An 18037-nucleotide genomic window follows, 5' to 3' on the forward strand; every position below is an offset into this window, starting at 1 on the left:
CAGGGAGAGATGGCTCTTCAGCTGACTATGAGTGAACCATTTCCTGAATACGGTACTTTTGACTATATGAGCTGAGCAGGAGGGTGGCTCTGTTTTGTTTTTATTTTTTATTTTTCCGAGACAGGGTTTCTCTCTGTAACAGCCCTAGCTGTCCTGGAACTTGCTCTTGTAGACCAGGCTGGCCACGAACTCAGAGATCTGCCTGCCAAGTGTCACTCCGTTTGTTACATTTTTACCTGTCTGTGTGTGTGCTCGCGCATGCGTGCACTCTCCAGACAACTCGCCAAAGCAGGCAATGGAGGTCAGAGGATAAGCTGCAGCTGGTTCTCTCCTCCCACCATGTGGGTCGCAAGGAAGGAACTCAGCTATCAGTCTTGGCAGGAAGGGCCTTCACCTGCTGAGCTGATTCCCCAGCCCCATCTCTGCTTCCCGACAACAGAATCCATGTGGCCAGCCTCTTCAAGCTCCTGCTATGTTGGCTTCCCTGCCAGGATGAACTGTGACCCAAATAAACCGCCTCTGCCCTGAGTTGCCTCATCCAGCTTTTATTCAACTGGGAACATTTGGCAGCTGAGCTGCAGAAGGGAAACCAAGGCAAAAGGGTAGGTGGAAGACACGGAGGAATTCAGGGAGAGGTGAGGAAGGGGGCAGAAGGGCAGGGCAGGGTGTGTGCACAGGTGGATTCTGGGGAGGCACACCCCCTCACAGAGGCGATCTCTGGCCTGACTTGGTGGCCGCAGGAGCATCGAAGAAGGACCACAGGTCTTTGAGACATTTCAGTCCTTCCTGTCATAAGGCGGCTGCCAGGAGGTCTCAGGACTGGGGGTGAGAGAGAGAGAGAGGTTAGCTTCAGAGGCAGAGGAGAGAGGACTATACTATAGGAGGGAAGCAAAGCCACGTGGGGGGGCACAGTCCTGCAGCCTCGGCAATCCTCCTGCCTCAGTCTCTCAAGCATAGCCAGGTGTGGGGGCACATTCCTGCAGCCGTGGCAATCCTCCTGCCTCAGCCTCTCAAGTGCTCCTTTTACAGATGAGAAACTGGGTGTGGATGAGCTGAAACTGTAACTAGATTCCTGGTACAAAGCATCCTGGGAGTGGGCATCTAGTCCACCGGGTATGGGACGTGATACCCAGTTCTAGACCAAGGTACAGGAACTAATACCAGGGCAGAGAGGATGGAAGGAACTATCTTCTGGGTTGTGGAGTGAGAAACTAGGACTTAGTTCCGACTGGGCCAGCAAGTGCTGCCCAGTTGTCGGGGCTGAGTTTAGAGCACACACAGAACAACTGGCAAGAAAACAAAGTCGAGTCTCCGCTGTGGGTTCAAGCCAGCCCAGCCAACCAGACAGAACTGTCTCACATAAAGGTAGCTCAGGGGTAGAGCTCCTGCTAAGAACCCCCTTTGTGTGACTTACTGGTAGAACCCCCGCCTAGAATCCCCCAGTGAGGGGCTGGGGTGTAGCTCAGTGGTAGAGCCCCTGCCTAGAATCCCCCAGTGAGGGGCTGGGGTGTGGCTCGGTGGTAGAGCTTTTGCCTAGCACGCATGAAGCACTGTTCAAGTCCTAATTTAAAAAAAAAAAAAAAATGCTAGTGAGGATCCCCGCCTGTCACGTGGGAGACCGGGGTTCGATTCCCCGACGGGGAACCAAAACAAACAAACAAAAAAAAAATGCAATGGTAGTTCATACCTTTATTCCCAACACTACTGAGAGAGAGTTCAAGATCACCCTGATCTACAATTCAAGTCCCAGGGCAGCCAAGGCTATTAGCTGTCTCAATAAACCAAAATAAATAAAATCAATGCATTAAAAACCTACTTCCTGTCAAAGGGACAAAGGCAATCTAGGGCCAAACTACCAGGGATCTTGAGCAGTTATTGTTATACTTATTCATTTTGTGTGTCAGTGTTTGCGTGTAAGAACCTGAGTGCTTGGCGCCCATGGAGGTCAGAAGAGTACATTAGATTCCCTGGAACTGGAGTCAGAATTATTGTAAATCACAGCATGGTGCTGGGAATCGAACCTAGGTCCTTGGCAAGAGCAACAAGCGCTCTTAACCCAAACCACCTCCACACAAACTAACTGTGTAGCTAAGGAGGATTCTTAGGACTGAATAAGAATCCATCTTAAGGATGACTTCTTGATCCTCCTGCCCCTACTTCCAAAATGTTCAGATCACAGGCTGCCCCACAATGCCCATTCTTTTGTTTTATGTTTTATTTTGTTTTGTGTTTTATGTGTATGCAGTGTTTGTCTGCATGTATGTCTGTGCACCCTGTGTGTGCAGTGCCCTCAGAGACCAGAAGAGGATGTTAGATTCTCTGGAACTGCAGTTACAGGTAACTGTGAACCACCTCATCAGCCCTGGGGGCTGAACCCGTGTCCTCTGCAAGAGTAGCCAGTGCTCTTAACCACGGAGACATCTCTCCAGCGCCACTGTTTTGATTTATTCAGGCACGGACTCAGGAGGTGCTTATTCCTGCTCTCCTGAGTGCTGGGATTCGAGCGGTGAGTCACTCCATCCAGTTTTGGAGTGCTGGAGATGGAACCCTGAGCTTCCTGCGTGGTAGACAAGCACTCCACCAACTAAACCACATCCTCAACCACAAACCTGACTTCCTTTAGCATCTTCCATTCCAGAATCAAGAAGGCCACTTAAGGCAAGCCCCTTGCCCCCATCACCTCCACAGTACCACTCTGTGACCCCTTAGGTGTGATCCCTCCTGGCTCCAAGGGACTCTGGGATATGGCCATTCTCACTCTCCGCTCTGAGAGTCCATACAACACCCCAAGGTGGTACCCCATCTCCCAGCAGCCCCCTTACCCCTGCCTCCAGGTCTCACTGGCACTGAGCCAGGGCAGCTTTGATGGCGGCTACCAGTTTCCGAAACTTGCTTTCTGTATCCACGTAGCCATCACCTCTCTGAAGAGAGAAGAGAGGAAAGGGTAGAGCTAGGTCTCACACATCGAGGCCATAGCCATGTGACCCCCCTGCCCCACAACAAGATGGATTTACCTTCTTGGAGTGAACCAATTTCCCTGCTACTGTCACTTCAAAGAACCCGGTGACCTGGGGAGTCCCCTCGCCACACTGAGGAAAAGAGGAGTTAGATAGGATTGAGATGTCCTCTTAGGCGTACCGTCCATGCCAAGTCCCAGGGAGTGAAGTATATAAGTCAAAAGGATAAGGCAAAAGACTGGCCTAACCCACCCACACTGCCTCCCAGTTCCAAATGACAAAAAAGGGACCCATGTAATTCCATCCCCATTCCAAGACTCACAATGTCCAGGCATCCGGGGAACTCATGTTCTAGCTTCTCCTTGAGCTGGAGATACTGAAAATGGGAGCGGGGGGGTCAGAACCAGGCTCAAGAAATCCTCCCCTTGGTATGCCCATCCTGACCTATTTCAAGACACTCCTGAGAAACGTCACTCACCTTGGGCTTGTAGCCTCAAGCTCCACTGGTAGGTGAATCCAGGGTTGTCACAGTCCACCAGGGCAGCATGGATCCAAGACAGCACGGGTGTCCAAGTGAGGCAGGCAATGGGCGAGACGAAGGGGCGCAGGGACAGATAGAGAGATATCCAGATGAGAATGCAGGGGACAGATAGAAAGACATCCAGATGAGGATGCAGGGGACAGATAGATATCCAGATGAGGATGCAGGGGACAGATAGAGAGATATCCAGGTGAGGATGCAGGGGACAGATAGATATCCAGATGAGGATGCAGGGGAGTGGCAAGGGCCCACAAGAGGGGGAAGATAGATATCACACAAGAGATGGGTAACAGTACAGAGAGACACACAGAAAGCCAGCACCAAACAAGAGAGACCAGAGGAAGAGGGGAGGCAGCGGGACACCGAGATGACAGAGGGATGTGAATTAGGACAAAAGCTGCCTCCGTAGAATCTCACCCACCCTCTCCCCCGCCTGACTGTCACTCAGGAATCCCAACTCTCCCCAACACCCAGTATGAAACACAAGCTCCTCAACTCCAACCCACCCCCACAGACCATTCCGGGCTGGAATCTGGTGCAGTGGCCTCATGGGAGCATGCATCAAAGCAGGGTTTTAAAGACATCTTGAAAATTGGGACTGATCCTCAAGGCGGATGAGAGGACCAGGGAACCCAGATTCAAGTTATAGCGTCATCTGTAGTAGGACCTCAAGCTAGCCCTGCCTCATTCCCAGCCTGGGTTTCATATTCTGTAAAATGGAGATAGCTACCCCTCCCTCAAGGGCCTTCAGGGGTAGGGAATCAATCCAGCAGGCACTTATCAATCACTGCATGCTGGTTGAGTATTAGTTGCAGAAGAATAAAAAAAAATCAAGAAAAAAGGCGGGCCTTTCTGTGCCCGCCTCTAGTAAGGGCACAATCATAGTTTCTGACAGGTTAACTGCCACCATCACCCCCTTCACACTACAGAAGGGGAACTAGGGCCAGAAAAGGAGTGGGGTCAACAGCATCAGCACCCACTCATCAGAGGCCAGGAAGAGTTGTTTTATTCTGTTTGTTTTTATTGATGGGAACTGAACCCAGGGCCTGGCGAATTCCAGGCAAATGCTCTACCACTGAGCTACATCCTCACGCCTACTATCCACCCCACACGACCCCTTTTTCTCCTTTGGAGAAAGGGTCTCACTATGTAGCCCTGGTTGCCTGGATCTGGCTAAGGGGACCATGCTGACTTGGAACTCAGAGTTCCACCTGCCTCTGTTGTGATTGAAGGCGTGCACCACCACCACCCCTCCGTGGCTCAATTCGTCCTTTTTCAGGTACACACTGGGAGGGGTGAGCAACAGTAACTCGCACTACAATGCAGATACAGGGCATCCCCAGAGCTCCCGACAGCGCTTATATGCCAACCCACCGCGACACCATGTATCCGAGTCTTCCCTATACCCCACACAACAGCCTCCATCCAGCCTTCTCTAACACGGTGCTGCTCAGAAAGGGGGAAGGGAAACCGCCTGTCGACAGGCAAAGGTCCCCAGAGAAACCCGATGCTACCCTTTCCCTCCCCTCAGCGCTGAGTCAGATGACCAAAAGAACCCAAGCATCAGTTTCCACTTACACAGGGTGAGAGGCCCCAGCTGTCAAATGCGGAGAATCTGGCTCGAGGCTCTGTTATTTCCACCCCACCCACTTGAAAGTCCCTCCCTGTGGTGGGGTCTGGGGTGCAGTCACTGTACACAGTCCCTGGTAGAAAGGCTGGGGAACAGGGAAGGGCACAAAAGATGGGGAGCTGGGAAGGGAGTCCCTGGCACAAAGGACTGGGAACGGGGAATTGGGGGAGGGATGTCTGTAGTCAACGAGACTTACCAATACACAACTCGAACGGCGAGCGCCATTGCTCCAGATCGCGTCCCCGCACAGCGCGAGGACCCGACCCACGAGCAACGAGGACCTCGAGGTCTGGGTTTGGGGCCGTGCGCACAGCCCTACTCCCTCAAGAGGTGGAGCAAACCAAGTGCGCAGTGGCGGGGGGGGATCAGGATAGCGGGGACCGAGGCTCCGGTACACGGCGAGGGCTGTAACCACAAATGTGACCCCTCACCCAGAAGCCCATTTTGTTCCCTTGATATCCTACGGTTGTCTCCATAGATGGTGTCTCTAGGACCAGTCACCTGTGCGCCCCTCACTGTCGCTCCTTCTTGCTAGAATGGTTCAGACCTCAGGGCGGCGGCTCGAGGCAGAGAATTGGCTAAGACTGAAGTTCGGTTACAGTGTTCCTAGGAGGTGCTGCGCTGGGAAATTGAGGCGCACGACGCATGCTCCCCATCCTCCTCCGGGGACAGGCAATTGGGGTGGGTCCCAGCCCGGAATGATTCAGGGTAGATGGACCCTAGGTCTGAAAAAGTGAAGCTGGGAGTCCCAGCGTTGCAGAGTGCACTTCAGGCCTAGCTGTCTCAACACAGCCTGGCAGTCGGACCCCAGGATACCTACCCCAAAAGCGTGGGACCCTCATTTTGCGCCTTCTCGCCATCTTCCAGCAGAAGGGTACATAGAAAGTGCTGGAATGGGGCTTGGGCTGTAGCTCAGTTGGTAGAATTCTTTCCTAGGATGTGTGAAATCCTGGTGTAGATCCCCAGGACCACAGAAACTGCGGACGGTGGCACAAACCTGTAATTCCAGCACTTGGGAAGGAGACTGAAGTGAAGAATTATGAGTTCAAGGTCATCCTTGCTAGCCTTGGCTACATTAGCAGTTGTCTAAAAGAGACAACAAAAAAGCCAGGTGTGAACCGGGCAGTGGTGGCGCACGCCTTTACTCCCAGCACTCGGGAGGCAGAGGCAGGCAGATCTCTGTGAGTTCGAGGCCAGCCTGGTCTACAAGAGCTAGTTCCAGGCTCCAAAGCTACAGAGAAAACCTGTGCTGAGAGATCTCTTAGTTTGTGTCCAGCCTGGGCTACGTAGGGAATTCCAGAGCTGGCAGGACTACATAGAGAGACTGTCTCCAAAATAAAGTGAAAGGACAATCTGATTTAAGGGATTTTAGGACTCCTGAGCTTCCGTTTCTCTTTATGGAAGCTGGGCAGATTCACTCGCAGGAGATATTTGTTCACGTGGAAATTACGTATTGCTGTCTAGTTTCTTGTCCTCCACACTCTATGGATGCACATCGGCCCATCATAGCCCAACCCTCGCCAAGGACTGCTCTCCAGGAGAGATGTTTATCTCACCTGGCATTCTTTGTTTTGTTTGGTTGGTTGGTTTGATTTGGTTTTTGAGGGGTTTATTTTTTGAGACAGGGTTTCTCTGTAGCTTTGGCTGTCCTGGAACCCACCCTGTAGACCAGGTTAGCCTTGAAATCACAGGCATCTGCTTGCCTCTGTCTCTGAGTGCTGGAATACATTCGGCTCCTTACCTGACAGTCGGTAACTGACATCACTGGTTACCCCCACCAACGGCCACCAGGGGCCAAATAAGGAAATATCAGTATCCTTCCCACCTGGCCTCGTTTGTACCCTATCAGTGTCCTAACCTGTATGCAGATGGTGAACTTTGAGTCTCCCACGGAAGAATAAAATTTGAACCATTCATTTCCCCCTTGACCTCACAGGAGTGAGCTGGCAACTGGGGATTCAGAGGCCAAAGCCATAAGAAAATTGCACTTCCCTAAAAGGATGGGGTGTTCATGCACTCAGATTCCTGGAAAGAATTAGAGCCGGAATCTGGCACGTGTGCTGGGGAGAACTTAATGAGGATAAGCAGAAGCTTTCCTCTGTCCTCACTGATCATTTCTGGCAGGCTAAGTGCAGTGTCCCGTCCTCGCTGTCTGCAGAGCATCGACTTGTGCGTTCACAGTCTGAAAAGGAATAATGAGCCAGTCTTGGAGAGCAATGAACACAGTCAAATGGGAATGCTTCATAGCTCACGTTCTCCCATGGTTCCCAGCATCCTTGGAACAACCATCCCACGGTACGTGGGCCTGTCGGGTCACTATGGTTCTCCCAGTGCTCCAGTGAGAGGGACCGCTGAGGTTCTAGCAGGGACCTCAGCCACATTCCTGCCTCAGGGCCTTTGCACAGGCTGGTTTAACCCTCTCACCCGGACTCCTGCTTTTCCTCCAAGAATCAGCTGCAGCACGGACGGAAAACAATTCCTTCTGGAGAAGTCTGCCTTGTGTACAACGCAGCCAGACCCCTTTACTTGCCCTTACAAAGTGCCCCCCCCCCCCTGCTTGAACGGCGGACTCACCTCATCTCACTCCCGGAGGCCAGAAATCTGAGATCAAGGCAGCTGTGGGGCTGGTTATATCCGGGACTGGAGGGAAAACTCTGACCCTTGCCTCTGGTGTCACTTCTGCTGGTCACTGGCCATCTTTGGAGCTGCTTGGCTTACAGGAGAATTATTTACCAGTTAAAGAGATGGCTCAGTGGTTAAGAGTAAAGGATGTGCGCCATCACCACCTGGCTAGGAAATTCTTTAAAATAAAATAAATGGCTCATTTATTTTTAAACTTAATTTAAAATCTTTGCTTAATCTTTGGACTGGGTCAGTTGTAAATGACATCCTTTGAACAACATAACTTCCTAAGCTCCAGAAATCATACTCATAGGGGCTAGGGAGATGACTCATGACTCGGTGGGTAAAGTGCTTACTACGCCTAAGCATGAGGGTCCTGAGTTCGATCCCCAGTGCTGACTGACACAAGCTGCTAAGCTTGGTGTGGTACCTGGAAGCTCCACACTGCAGAGGGAGGACAAGCAGAGAGGCCTGGAGCTAGCTGCCCACCCAGCCTAGGCAAATTCAGAACTTTAGGTTCAGTGAGAGACCCTTTCTTAAAAAAAGATTGGGGGAGGTTTATGAAGTAGCACAGTGGCAGAGCATGCAACTGGTTCTGGGTTCAACCCCCTAGCACCACTAAAAAACAAAAAATGAACAATACAGTGGAGAGTAACTGAGAAAGAGCCTGACATTGACCTCTGACCTGTGTACACAAAACATATACAGACATACACACACATGTATGCACACTCAATGAGTACACACATAAATCACATAATAGGTCGTATTAAAGACATTCATTCTTCTTCTTTTTTTTTTTTTTTTTTCGAGACAGGGTTTCTCTGTGGTTTTGGAGCCTGTCCTGGAACTAGCTCTTGTAGACCAGGCTGGTCTCGAACTCACAGAGATACACCTGCCTCTGCCTCCCGAGTGCTGGGATTAAAGGCGTGCGCCACCACCGCCCGGCTCATTCTTCTTTTTTATATTATTTATTTATTATTTCATTACTTGCATTCTTACCATTTTTTTTTTTTTGGTTTTTTCGAGACAGGGTTTCTCTGTGGCTTTGGAGCCTGTCCTGGAACTAGCTCTGTAGACCAGGCTGGCCTCGAACTCACAGAGATCCACTTACCATTTATTTATTGCTTTTTCGAGATAGGGTTTCTCTGTGTACTCCAGGCTGTCCTGGAACTTGCTCTGTAGGTCAGGCTGGCCTTGAACTCTAAGAGATCCACACGCTTCTTCCTCCTGAGTGCTGGAATTGAAGGAATAAACCCTTACTGCCAAGGCTTTTTTCTATTTTTTGAAAATAGGGTCTCATAAAGTAGGCATGGTGGCATACATCTTTAATCCCAGCACTCAAGAAGCAGAGAGGCAAGCAGAACTCTGTGGGCTCCAAAAAAAAAAAAAAAAAAAAAAACCAGCCTGAGCTACATAATGAAACTCTGTCTCAAAGAAACAAACCAAAAACAAACAAACAAACAAAAAATGGGCTGGAGAGATGGCTCAGTGGTTAAGAGCACTTGCTCCTCTTGCAGAGGACCTATGTTCAATTCCCAGAACCGCTCTGGAATATCACAAAACTGCCTGTAACTCCAACTCCAGGGGTCTCTGACACCTCGGCAAGGCAGGAAAACCTGCATTCACACCCATGTATCCACACATACACATAGGCATAATTAACATAATAAAATAAATCTTTAAAAGTTTTCATCCTTGGGCTGGAAAGATGGCTCAGAGATTAAGGCTGCTCTTTTGGAGATCCTGAGTTCAATTTGTGGCTCACAACCATCTACAATAAGATCTGGCACCCTCTTCTGGCCTGCAGGCATACATGCAGACAGAACACTCTATACATAATAAATAAATAAATCTTTTTTTTTTTTAAAGTTTTCCAGTCTTAAAATTAAAAAAGCTTTTATTCCTAAGCTTGGTTTTCACGCAGCCACCAGAGGGCACCAGGTCACACTGACCACAGCTTGCACTCTCTCCATTGGCAAGTCCTCAGGAAGGGACGCCAATCTCTGCAGGACTTGGTCTCTTATCTCTGATATCATCTGCCACCCATTTCCCTCCTCACCCTGCTGAGGTCGTGTGGGAATCTGGCTTTGTTTGTTTGTTTGTTTGTTTTGTTTATTTTGTTTTTTGAGATAGGGTTTCTCTTGTGTTACCACCAGGGCTGTCATGGAACTCTCTCTGTAGACCAGGCTGGCCTAGAACTCACAGAGATCTGCCTGCCTCTGCCTCCTGAGTGTTGGGGCTAGAGGTGTGCGCCACCACCACCCAGGCTGGAGTCTCGCTTTTGTAGGAACACGGTTAACTCATTCTCTTCTCAATTCCCTCCCTTCACCTTCTTCTATCCAGCCTTATCCTCTTTTCTAAAATAGGGTTTCCTAGCCGGGCAATGGTGGCGCACACCTTTAATCCCAGCACTTGGGAGGCAGAGACAGGTGGATCTCTGTGAGTTCGAGACCAGCCTGGTCTACAGAGCTAGTTCCAGGACAGGCTCCAAAGCCACAGAGAAACCCTGTCTCGAAAAACCAAAAATAAATAAATAAATAAAATAAGATAAAATAGGGTTTCCTGTAGCCTAGGCTAGCCTTGAACTCACTACAGAGTCAAGGATGACCTTGAACTTCTGATCCTCCTGCCTCTATCAGTTCTGGAATTGCCCGTGCTTGACACCTTACCCAATATATGAAACACTGTTCTCTCTCTCTCTCTCTCTCTCTCTCTCTCTCTCCTTTTCCTTTCCTTTCTTTTCTTTTGTAAAACAGGGTTTCTCTGTTTAACAGCCCTAGCTGTCCTGGAACTCGCCTTGCAGACCAGGCTGGCCTTGAACTCACAGAGCTGCGACTACCTCTGCCTCCCAAGTGCTGAGATTAAAGGTGTGCTCGCTCCACACTCAGCTCCCATTTTCCTTAATTGAAATAAATTACTGGATTTACTTTGACTTTATGTGTTTGTTTTGCCTGCAGGTGCATATGGAAACCACCTGCACACAGTGCCAGTGATGGCCAGAAGAGGACATTGGATCCTCTGAGACTGGAGTTACAGATGGTTGTGAGCTGCCATGTGGGGAATGGGAATCGAACCCCCGGTCCTCTGGAAGAGCAGCCAGTGCTCTTAAGCCCTGAGCTATTTCTCCAGCTCCTTTATTAGGGTTCAAACAGCAAGGCCAGGGGCTGGATTGGTGGCTCCATGATCTTTCAGAGAACTGAATTTCTGCTCCCAGCAGCCATGTCAGCAAGCTCACAACCCCAGTAACTCCAGCTTTGGGTGATCTGACACCCTCTACATATGACATATATACAAGCAAAAACACCAATAAAATAAATAAAAGAAAAAGCAAGGTTGGGAACACTACGGATCAGTTGGTGTCTGGGTGTCTGAGATGGCCAAGCTGATGAGACAGATCAGAGAAGAACATCAGAGCTGGTCTGGCAGGCTCCCACTGGGTCCTAAAGAACCCTCCTAAGCACCATACACAGGATATCTTTGCCCTTTCCCCTAGTAATCTCCTCAACCAGAATGTCTTCCAGCACTTTATGATCTTTTTTCTCTCTCTGATTGATTATTTTGAAACAGGGTCTTGCTTTGTGGTCCAGGCTAGACCATGAGCTCCTCAGCCTCTCAAGCGCTATGGCAACAGTTGTATATAACATTCCTGTCTCTAACGAATCTGTAACAGACAAGTATGGGTAAGGAGGCTTCTAAGAAAGCCTCTGCCTACACAAGGAAGGAGACCACCCCCACTGTTTCATGGGAGAGAAATCCTGAACTAATACTGCTAAGTGTAGGAGGAGGGCCAGTTTCTTATTGGCTAACTCTTGTATTAGTTTAACCCATTTCTATTAATCTGTGTATCGCCATGTGGCAGTGCCTTACCGAGTAAAATTCCCCGTGTCTGTCTCCAGCAGCTGCATGGTGTCTCTCTGACTCTACTTTCTTCCTCCCAGAATTCAGTTCTGTCTTTTCCGCCTACCTAAGTTCTGCCCTATTAGGCCAAGGCAGTTTCTTTATTCATTAACCAATACAAGCAACACACAGAGGGGACTCCCACATCACCTCCCCTTTTCTGTTTAAATAAAAAGGAAGGTTTTAACTTTAACATAGTAAAATTACATATAACAGGTATCAAGTGAGAATTACAGTTACAATATTTCTATTTACTTTATCCTTTATCATAACTAAGGAAAACTATAACTATAAATTTTTCAACTCTATCAGAGACTCCAGAAGGATAAAATATTATCTAAGTAAACAGAAAGTGCATTTTAAGCAACTTCCAAAACTCTAGAAATGACAGAGACATCTCGCTGCCTGGACAAGTTACCCTAAGTTCTTCTGTACTGTTGGGGTATCCATCTTTAGCCTATAGGCCCATAGTATCTGGCAGACTTTTCCATGAAGCAGGACATTTCAAAGACAGTTTAGTCACTTTCTTTTGTATCATGAAGCTGGAACCCCAAAGGATCATCTCACTTTCAGGCAAGTTCAGCAGTCATTTCTCTGTGGGCACAGCATGTTCAGTTAAGCAGTCCAGGCAAGAGCAGTTTTTTGCCCAAATGGCTAACCAACTCCATAAGGAGCCTCTTCGATGCCCATGTTCCTCTTGAAGTAACTTGGTGCTGCCAGGAGTAGATGTGTCTCACTGTCATGAAAAGTCTTAAGTTCTTAAACATTTTAAATGCCACATTCTGAAGGTCTCTGAAAGATTTGAAGAATACCTATCTAACTGAAATATACTTCTATACATCAGAAAATCTAACTAACATGACTCCAAACTTGACTATTATAGAGGATTATCTATTAGTCTATATTTCTTAATTATACATTCCATTTTTAAATGAACTACACAATCATAATACCTTAATCAAGAGCAGAAATATACATATAACAAAACTGACCTTAAATTTGTATCAATATGGGCTGGAGAGATAGCTCAGTGGTTAAGAGCATTGCCTGCTCTTCCAAAGGTCCTGAGTTCAATTCCCAGCAACCACATGGTGGCTCACAACCATCTGTAATGAGGTCTGGTGCCCTCTTCTGGCCTGCAGACATACACACAGACAGAACATTGTATACATAATAAATAAATATTTAAAAAAAATGTATCAATAAACCAAGATCTATACCAAAGCAATTATTTAACCAATACAAGCAACACACAGGGGACTCCCACATCAGCTAAGTACAGCAGCAGGTCTTGCTCAGTCTTCCCCAGCTCTGAGCTATGTATTTTCAGTTTCTCTCCTGCTAGAAAATGAGCCCTGACCTTTACTCTCCCTGTGCTCCAGTGTGAACTCTTCGGAAACAGCAGACCACAGTCAGTGACAGTGACTCTTGGGGTCAGAGGAAACATGGGAGGAGGCATTTCCCCACCCACAAAGTCCACCTCTGTGGGATAGCCCAATCTGAACACAGCTCACAAATGGGATTCTAGGATGCTTGAGCTTTAGCGTTTCACGTAGCAAAATATGTTTTAAATTTCATGATGTTTATCTATATGGTGGGCCCGTGAGAAGGCTCCGCGGGTAAAGGTGCTTGCTGCTAAGCCTGAAGACCTGAGTTCAAACCCCAGAACTCACATGGTGGAGGAAGAGAATGGACTCCTATGAAAGTTGTCCTCTGACCCCTATACCTGCACATGATAAGCAAAACAAGCAAAGCATATGGCTGGGCCCGTCTGTAAGGGTTTTTCAGAGAGGATCAGATCCCAAGGGCTCTGGCCCAATGCATCATTGGTATCTCAATGAGCTCACGATATGACTGATGTCTAGGAGGTGGCCAAAGGCAGGGGGTGGGGCCCAGCTTGAGAAACATCACCAGGATGTATGTCAGCATACATCCTGTCTTTGCTCCTCCCTTTGTTTACTCTTTGTTTCTGGGACATCTTGAGTGAAATATTCTCTTCAACCATGCCCTCCCCACCATGTATCTCTAAAACCATGAACCAAAACAAACAATTCAAGGCTGGAATGTTGGCTCAGCAGAAAGGAGAATTTGCTGCTCTTTCAGAGAACCCAGATTCAAACCCCAGCACCTAGATCCACCACTGAGCCACACCCCCAGTGTCTCACTGGGGGATTCTAGGCAGGGGCTCTACCACTGAGCCACAGCCCAGCCCCTCACTGACAAGTTCTAGCAGGCACTGTAGGACTCAGCTAACTTGTTCTTCCTATATGCTATACTAACTCTTTCCAGCAGGGTAGTACCCCACCTGTTCGTCAGAGGCTGCCATCATAAAGTTTCCCTTTTTAGTTTGTGCCTACTTGTCAAAGAAGTCAAGAATTGTTTCTGGTTGGACATGGGTATAGGCTTTCAACCCTAGCACTCAGGAGGCAGAGGCAGGAAAATCTCTGTAAACCCGGGAGCAGCTGGGACTAAGAATTCCTCCCTGTGGTTACTGGTTAGCTGTATTTCTATGTTGCTGGTTCAAAGCTTTAGACCATTTTCTTTTTTAAAGATTTTATTTATATATTATGTAGATTTTATTTATATATTATGTATACAACATTCTGTTGTATGTTGTGCCTCCATGTATGCCTGCATGACAGAAGAGGGCACCAGATCTCAGTACAGATGGTTGTGGGCCACCATGTGGTTGCTGGGAATTGAACTCAGAACCTCTGGAAGAGCAGCCAGGCCTCTTAACCACTGAGCCATTCTCCAGCCCCCTAGACCATTTTCTTCTAGGGGTGTTTGTCATTTTGTTTGTAGCAGCTCTTTGTGGTGGATTTGAATTTGAATTCTGTCACGAATGTTACACTCTTCTCAGGCTGGTCTTGTCAGGCAGAAATTCTCAGTGCTTTTAGGTGTCCTTTCTGTTTTTGTTTTTCTTTGTTTTTCTTTTTTTTTTTTTTTTTTTTTTTTTTTTTTTTGGTTTTTCGAGACAGGGTTTCTCTGTGGCTTTGGAGCCTGTCCTGGAACTAGCTCTGTAGACCAGGCTGGTCTCGAACTCTCAGAGATCCGCCTACCTCTGCCTCCCGAGTGCTGGGATTAAAGACAGTGTTTCTCTGGGACTGCCTTCGTAAACCAGGCTGGCCTCAAACTAGATCCGCCTGCCTTTGCCTCCTGAGTGCAGGGATTAAAGGTGTGTGCCACCGCTACTTGACTGTTCTTTCTTCCTCCTTTCTTTCTTTCTTTCATTCTTCCTTTCCTTCTTTTTAATGACCTTCGGAATGGCTTCTCCAGGATAAAAATCTTCATTTAAAAAAAAAAAAAAAGGACCAGGCACTTTATAAATAGGTGAGGGAAGGGACTCTCGTTAGATTCCTCCCACGGTCCCCCATAAAGCCTATCCTGAAGGCTCTTCCTGTCATCCCTCCCCCTCCCCTAGAAAGGAATGTTCTGTAGGCTGGAGAACAGTACTCTATGTGAGGGTGGAGACAGATGGCAGGGGAAGGAGAGGTGGGAATGAAAGTTAGTGGAACACGGAAAATAGTTTTTTTTTTTTTTTTTTTAAGAGATGCTTTCCAAGTATCTAAGGACCTTAGTCTCAAGCTCTGGACTCTGGTGCAAAATGTCTGCACCGGCAGGGAACTTGATGGAGGAAGGAAGCTCAGAGCCAGAGAAGGCCACTGGGGTGGGTGATGGCATGCATTGGGTGGGATGGTCCTTGAAGGATCAGGCAAACTTCGGAACCTCAGTGAGACTGCCGGAAATGTGTGTTCCACATGCAGTAAATGGCCCATGTCCCATCTGGAATTGCATCAGAAGCGACCTGAGAGGAAGGGAGCCCACCCACATTCCAATTTCAAATCCTGGGCTTGTTGCAGGATAGTGTGACCTCCTTTCTGCAGGTGACTTAAGCCCTTCAGTCCCTCCAGTACAGTGGAGGATAGTGCCCTTGGCACTGGATGACGGACCTGCCTGCTAAGTGATTTAGGACTGAGACCTTCTCTCCAGTCATTTGCTGACTACTGATATAACAATGGAGTTTGTTTTGTTTTGTTTTTAAAAAAAGAGTCCTTTTCACACGCTGATCTCACTCTTGGGGGCTGTGAGGAAACAGGGGAATCTGGGAGAAAGCTTAAGGCCTGGCACTTCAAGAATGGGAGGAAGTGTGTAAGGGCCAGGGGTTTTTGTGTTCTGGTGCTGGGTGGGACTGACTAGCCACTCTGGCATGCAATCAACAAATGTCTTGCCAAGTCTCAGGGGCAGCAGGATTCCAGCAAATTCACTATCATTTTTCTCCCAGCGGTTCATTTTTTTTCTGTACTGAATCAACCTTTTATATCCTTTTAAGACAAAAGTCTCAGAACTGAGACTGTTGGTGGAGTACTTGCTTGGGAAAGCAGGCTTGGTAGCTTATGTCCACAATCCCAGCACTCAGAAGGTAGTCAGGAGGATCGGAAATCCAAGGCTCTCTGATGTGACCTAGGAAATTTAAGGCTAGCCCTACTTGAGACCCCCCACATCTCAACTTAAAAAGGGGTGGGGAAAGGAGAGACAGTTCAGCGGTCCAGACAGTTTGCTGATCTTAGAAGACCAGACAGTTCTGGAGGCTTACCTGTGTCTCCCTCCTGGACACCTCAAGGCCCTCTCTGGCTTCCGTGAGCAACACACACAAACACTAAAAATGATAACTTAAGCAAGTGGAGAAACGGTCCAGCAGTGAAGAGCACTGGCTACTCTTCCAGGGACCTAGGTTCAATTTACAGCACCCACGTGATGTTGAAAACCATCTGTAACTCTAGTTCCAAGGTCCTCCCAAGCTCCAGGAGAACCAAAGTACTTGAGACACTAGCCACTGAAAAGTTCTGGCTGGATCGGCTCATCCTTTGTTGGGGACTGTGGACCCCCAAACCCTGAATTTCCTGTGGCCCCCTGCCTGCCGGAGTAAACAATTTGTTTTCCTATGTTTGCAGCTGCTCTGAGCACAAGACCCTTGAGAGTTCCTGATGGTAGGGGAGTGGTTTCTGGTGGGCTTGCAGCTAAGAGTTAGGGCATGGCCATTAGTCAATGAGACCCTATATAAGCTGCCCTATAACACAATAAAGAGCATTCTTGGCGTTACCCAAATCTGTGTGTTTCAATCTCCATCCCTTTGCCCGACTTGCCAACCATAGCGCAGTGCGTACTGTGTAGAGCAGCTGTTGCCCTACAACCCTTCACTCAAGAAACCATACTACAGCATGGAGCAGACCCCAGGACATCCAGGATACTGCTGCTTTTTGAATGGGTGCATGGGGAGGTCGGGGGTGGGGGCAGGGGTCCCTCACGACCTCTTTCTAGACTGGTCCAGAGAGCTGCTGGATTTGTTCATCTGCAGCTTGGATTGGAGGCCAAGGAATTTGACTTGATTTTTTTTTTTTTTTTTTTTTTTTTTGGTTTTTCGAGACAGGGTTTCTGTGTGGCTTTGGAGCCTGTCCTGGAACTAGCTCTGTAGACCAGGTTGGTCTCGAACTCATAGAGATCCACCTGCCTCTGCCTTCCGAGTGCTGGGATTAAAGGCGTGCGCCACCATCGCCCGGCTTGACTTGTTTGATCTTTTGATTTTTCAAGACAGAGTTTCTCTATAGTTCTGGAGCCTGTCCTGGAACTAGCTTTTATAGACCAGGCTGGCCTTGAACTCACAGTGAGTGCCTGCCTCTGCAGATTAAAGGCATGCACCATCACCGCCCGGCAACACTTGACATTTTCATACCAGTTCCTTTTACTCTAGAGCAGGAAACAGGTCATGCAAGAGTTCCTGGGAGTGAGGGTGAAAACAATCAAAATACACCGTTACAGGCCGGGCGGTGGTGGCGCATGCCTTTAATCCCAGCACTCAAGAGAATCAGCTGCAGCTTATCCTCTGACCTCCATTGCCTGCTTTGGCAAGTTGTCTGGAGAGTGCACCCATGCACGAGCACACACACAGACAGGTAAAAATGTAACAAACAGCCGGGCGGTGGTGGCGCACGCCTTTAATCCCAGCACTTGGGAGGCAGAGACAGGTGGATCTCTGTGAGTTCGAGACCAGCCTGGTCTACAGAGCTAGTTCCGGGACGGGCACCAAAGCTACAGAGAAACCCTGTCTCGAAAAACCAAAAAAAAAAAAATACACTGTACACATGTATGAAAACCTCAATTAAAATTAAAATTGAACATATTGTTCAGCATTCAGGAGCACAAGGCACAAGGATCAGGAGGTCAAGGCCATCCAAGGTTACAGTAAGACCCTGTCTAAAGAAAGGGATATAAAAGCTGGGGGACCATAAGTTCAAGGGCACCCTCAAGAGAGTTCTGGGTTACCCTGGGCTATATGAATCCCCATCTTAAAAACAAAAACTTAACAAAACAAAATCTCAAGCTTGT

General features: G+C 48.2%; 1 protein-coding gene across 1 annotated transcript; it reads right to left on the reverse strand.

Annotated features, from left to right (window-relative positions):
- Nucleotides 1–524: 524 nt before the first annotated feature.
- On the reverse strand, nt 525–5457 carry Selenow (selenoprotein W). The gene is made up of 6 exons (XM_041654091.1): nt 5325–5457; nt 3436–3460; nt 3280–3333; nt 3015–3089; nt 2823–2921; nt 525–819 (listed from the first exon to the last, which is right to left on the reverse strand). Exons 1-5 carry the CDS (start codon nt 5351–5353, stop codon nt 2838–2840), a joined length of 267 nt encoding a protein of 88 aa, XP_041510025.1. The 5' UTR covers nt 5354–5457; the 3' UTR covers nt 525–819; nt 2823–2837.
- Nucleotides 5458–18037: the final 12580 nt, after the last annotated feature.

This window comes from Microtus oregoni, unplaced genomic scaffold (genome assembly GCF_018167655.1).
Source record: "Microtus oregoni isolate MIOR12 unplaced genomic scaffold, Mior012 000006F_ref0000085, whole genome shotgun sequence".
In the NCBI taxonomy this organism is placed as follows: Eukaryota; Metazoa; Chordata; class Mammalia; order Rodentia; family Cricetidae; genus Microtus; species Microtus oregoni.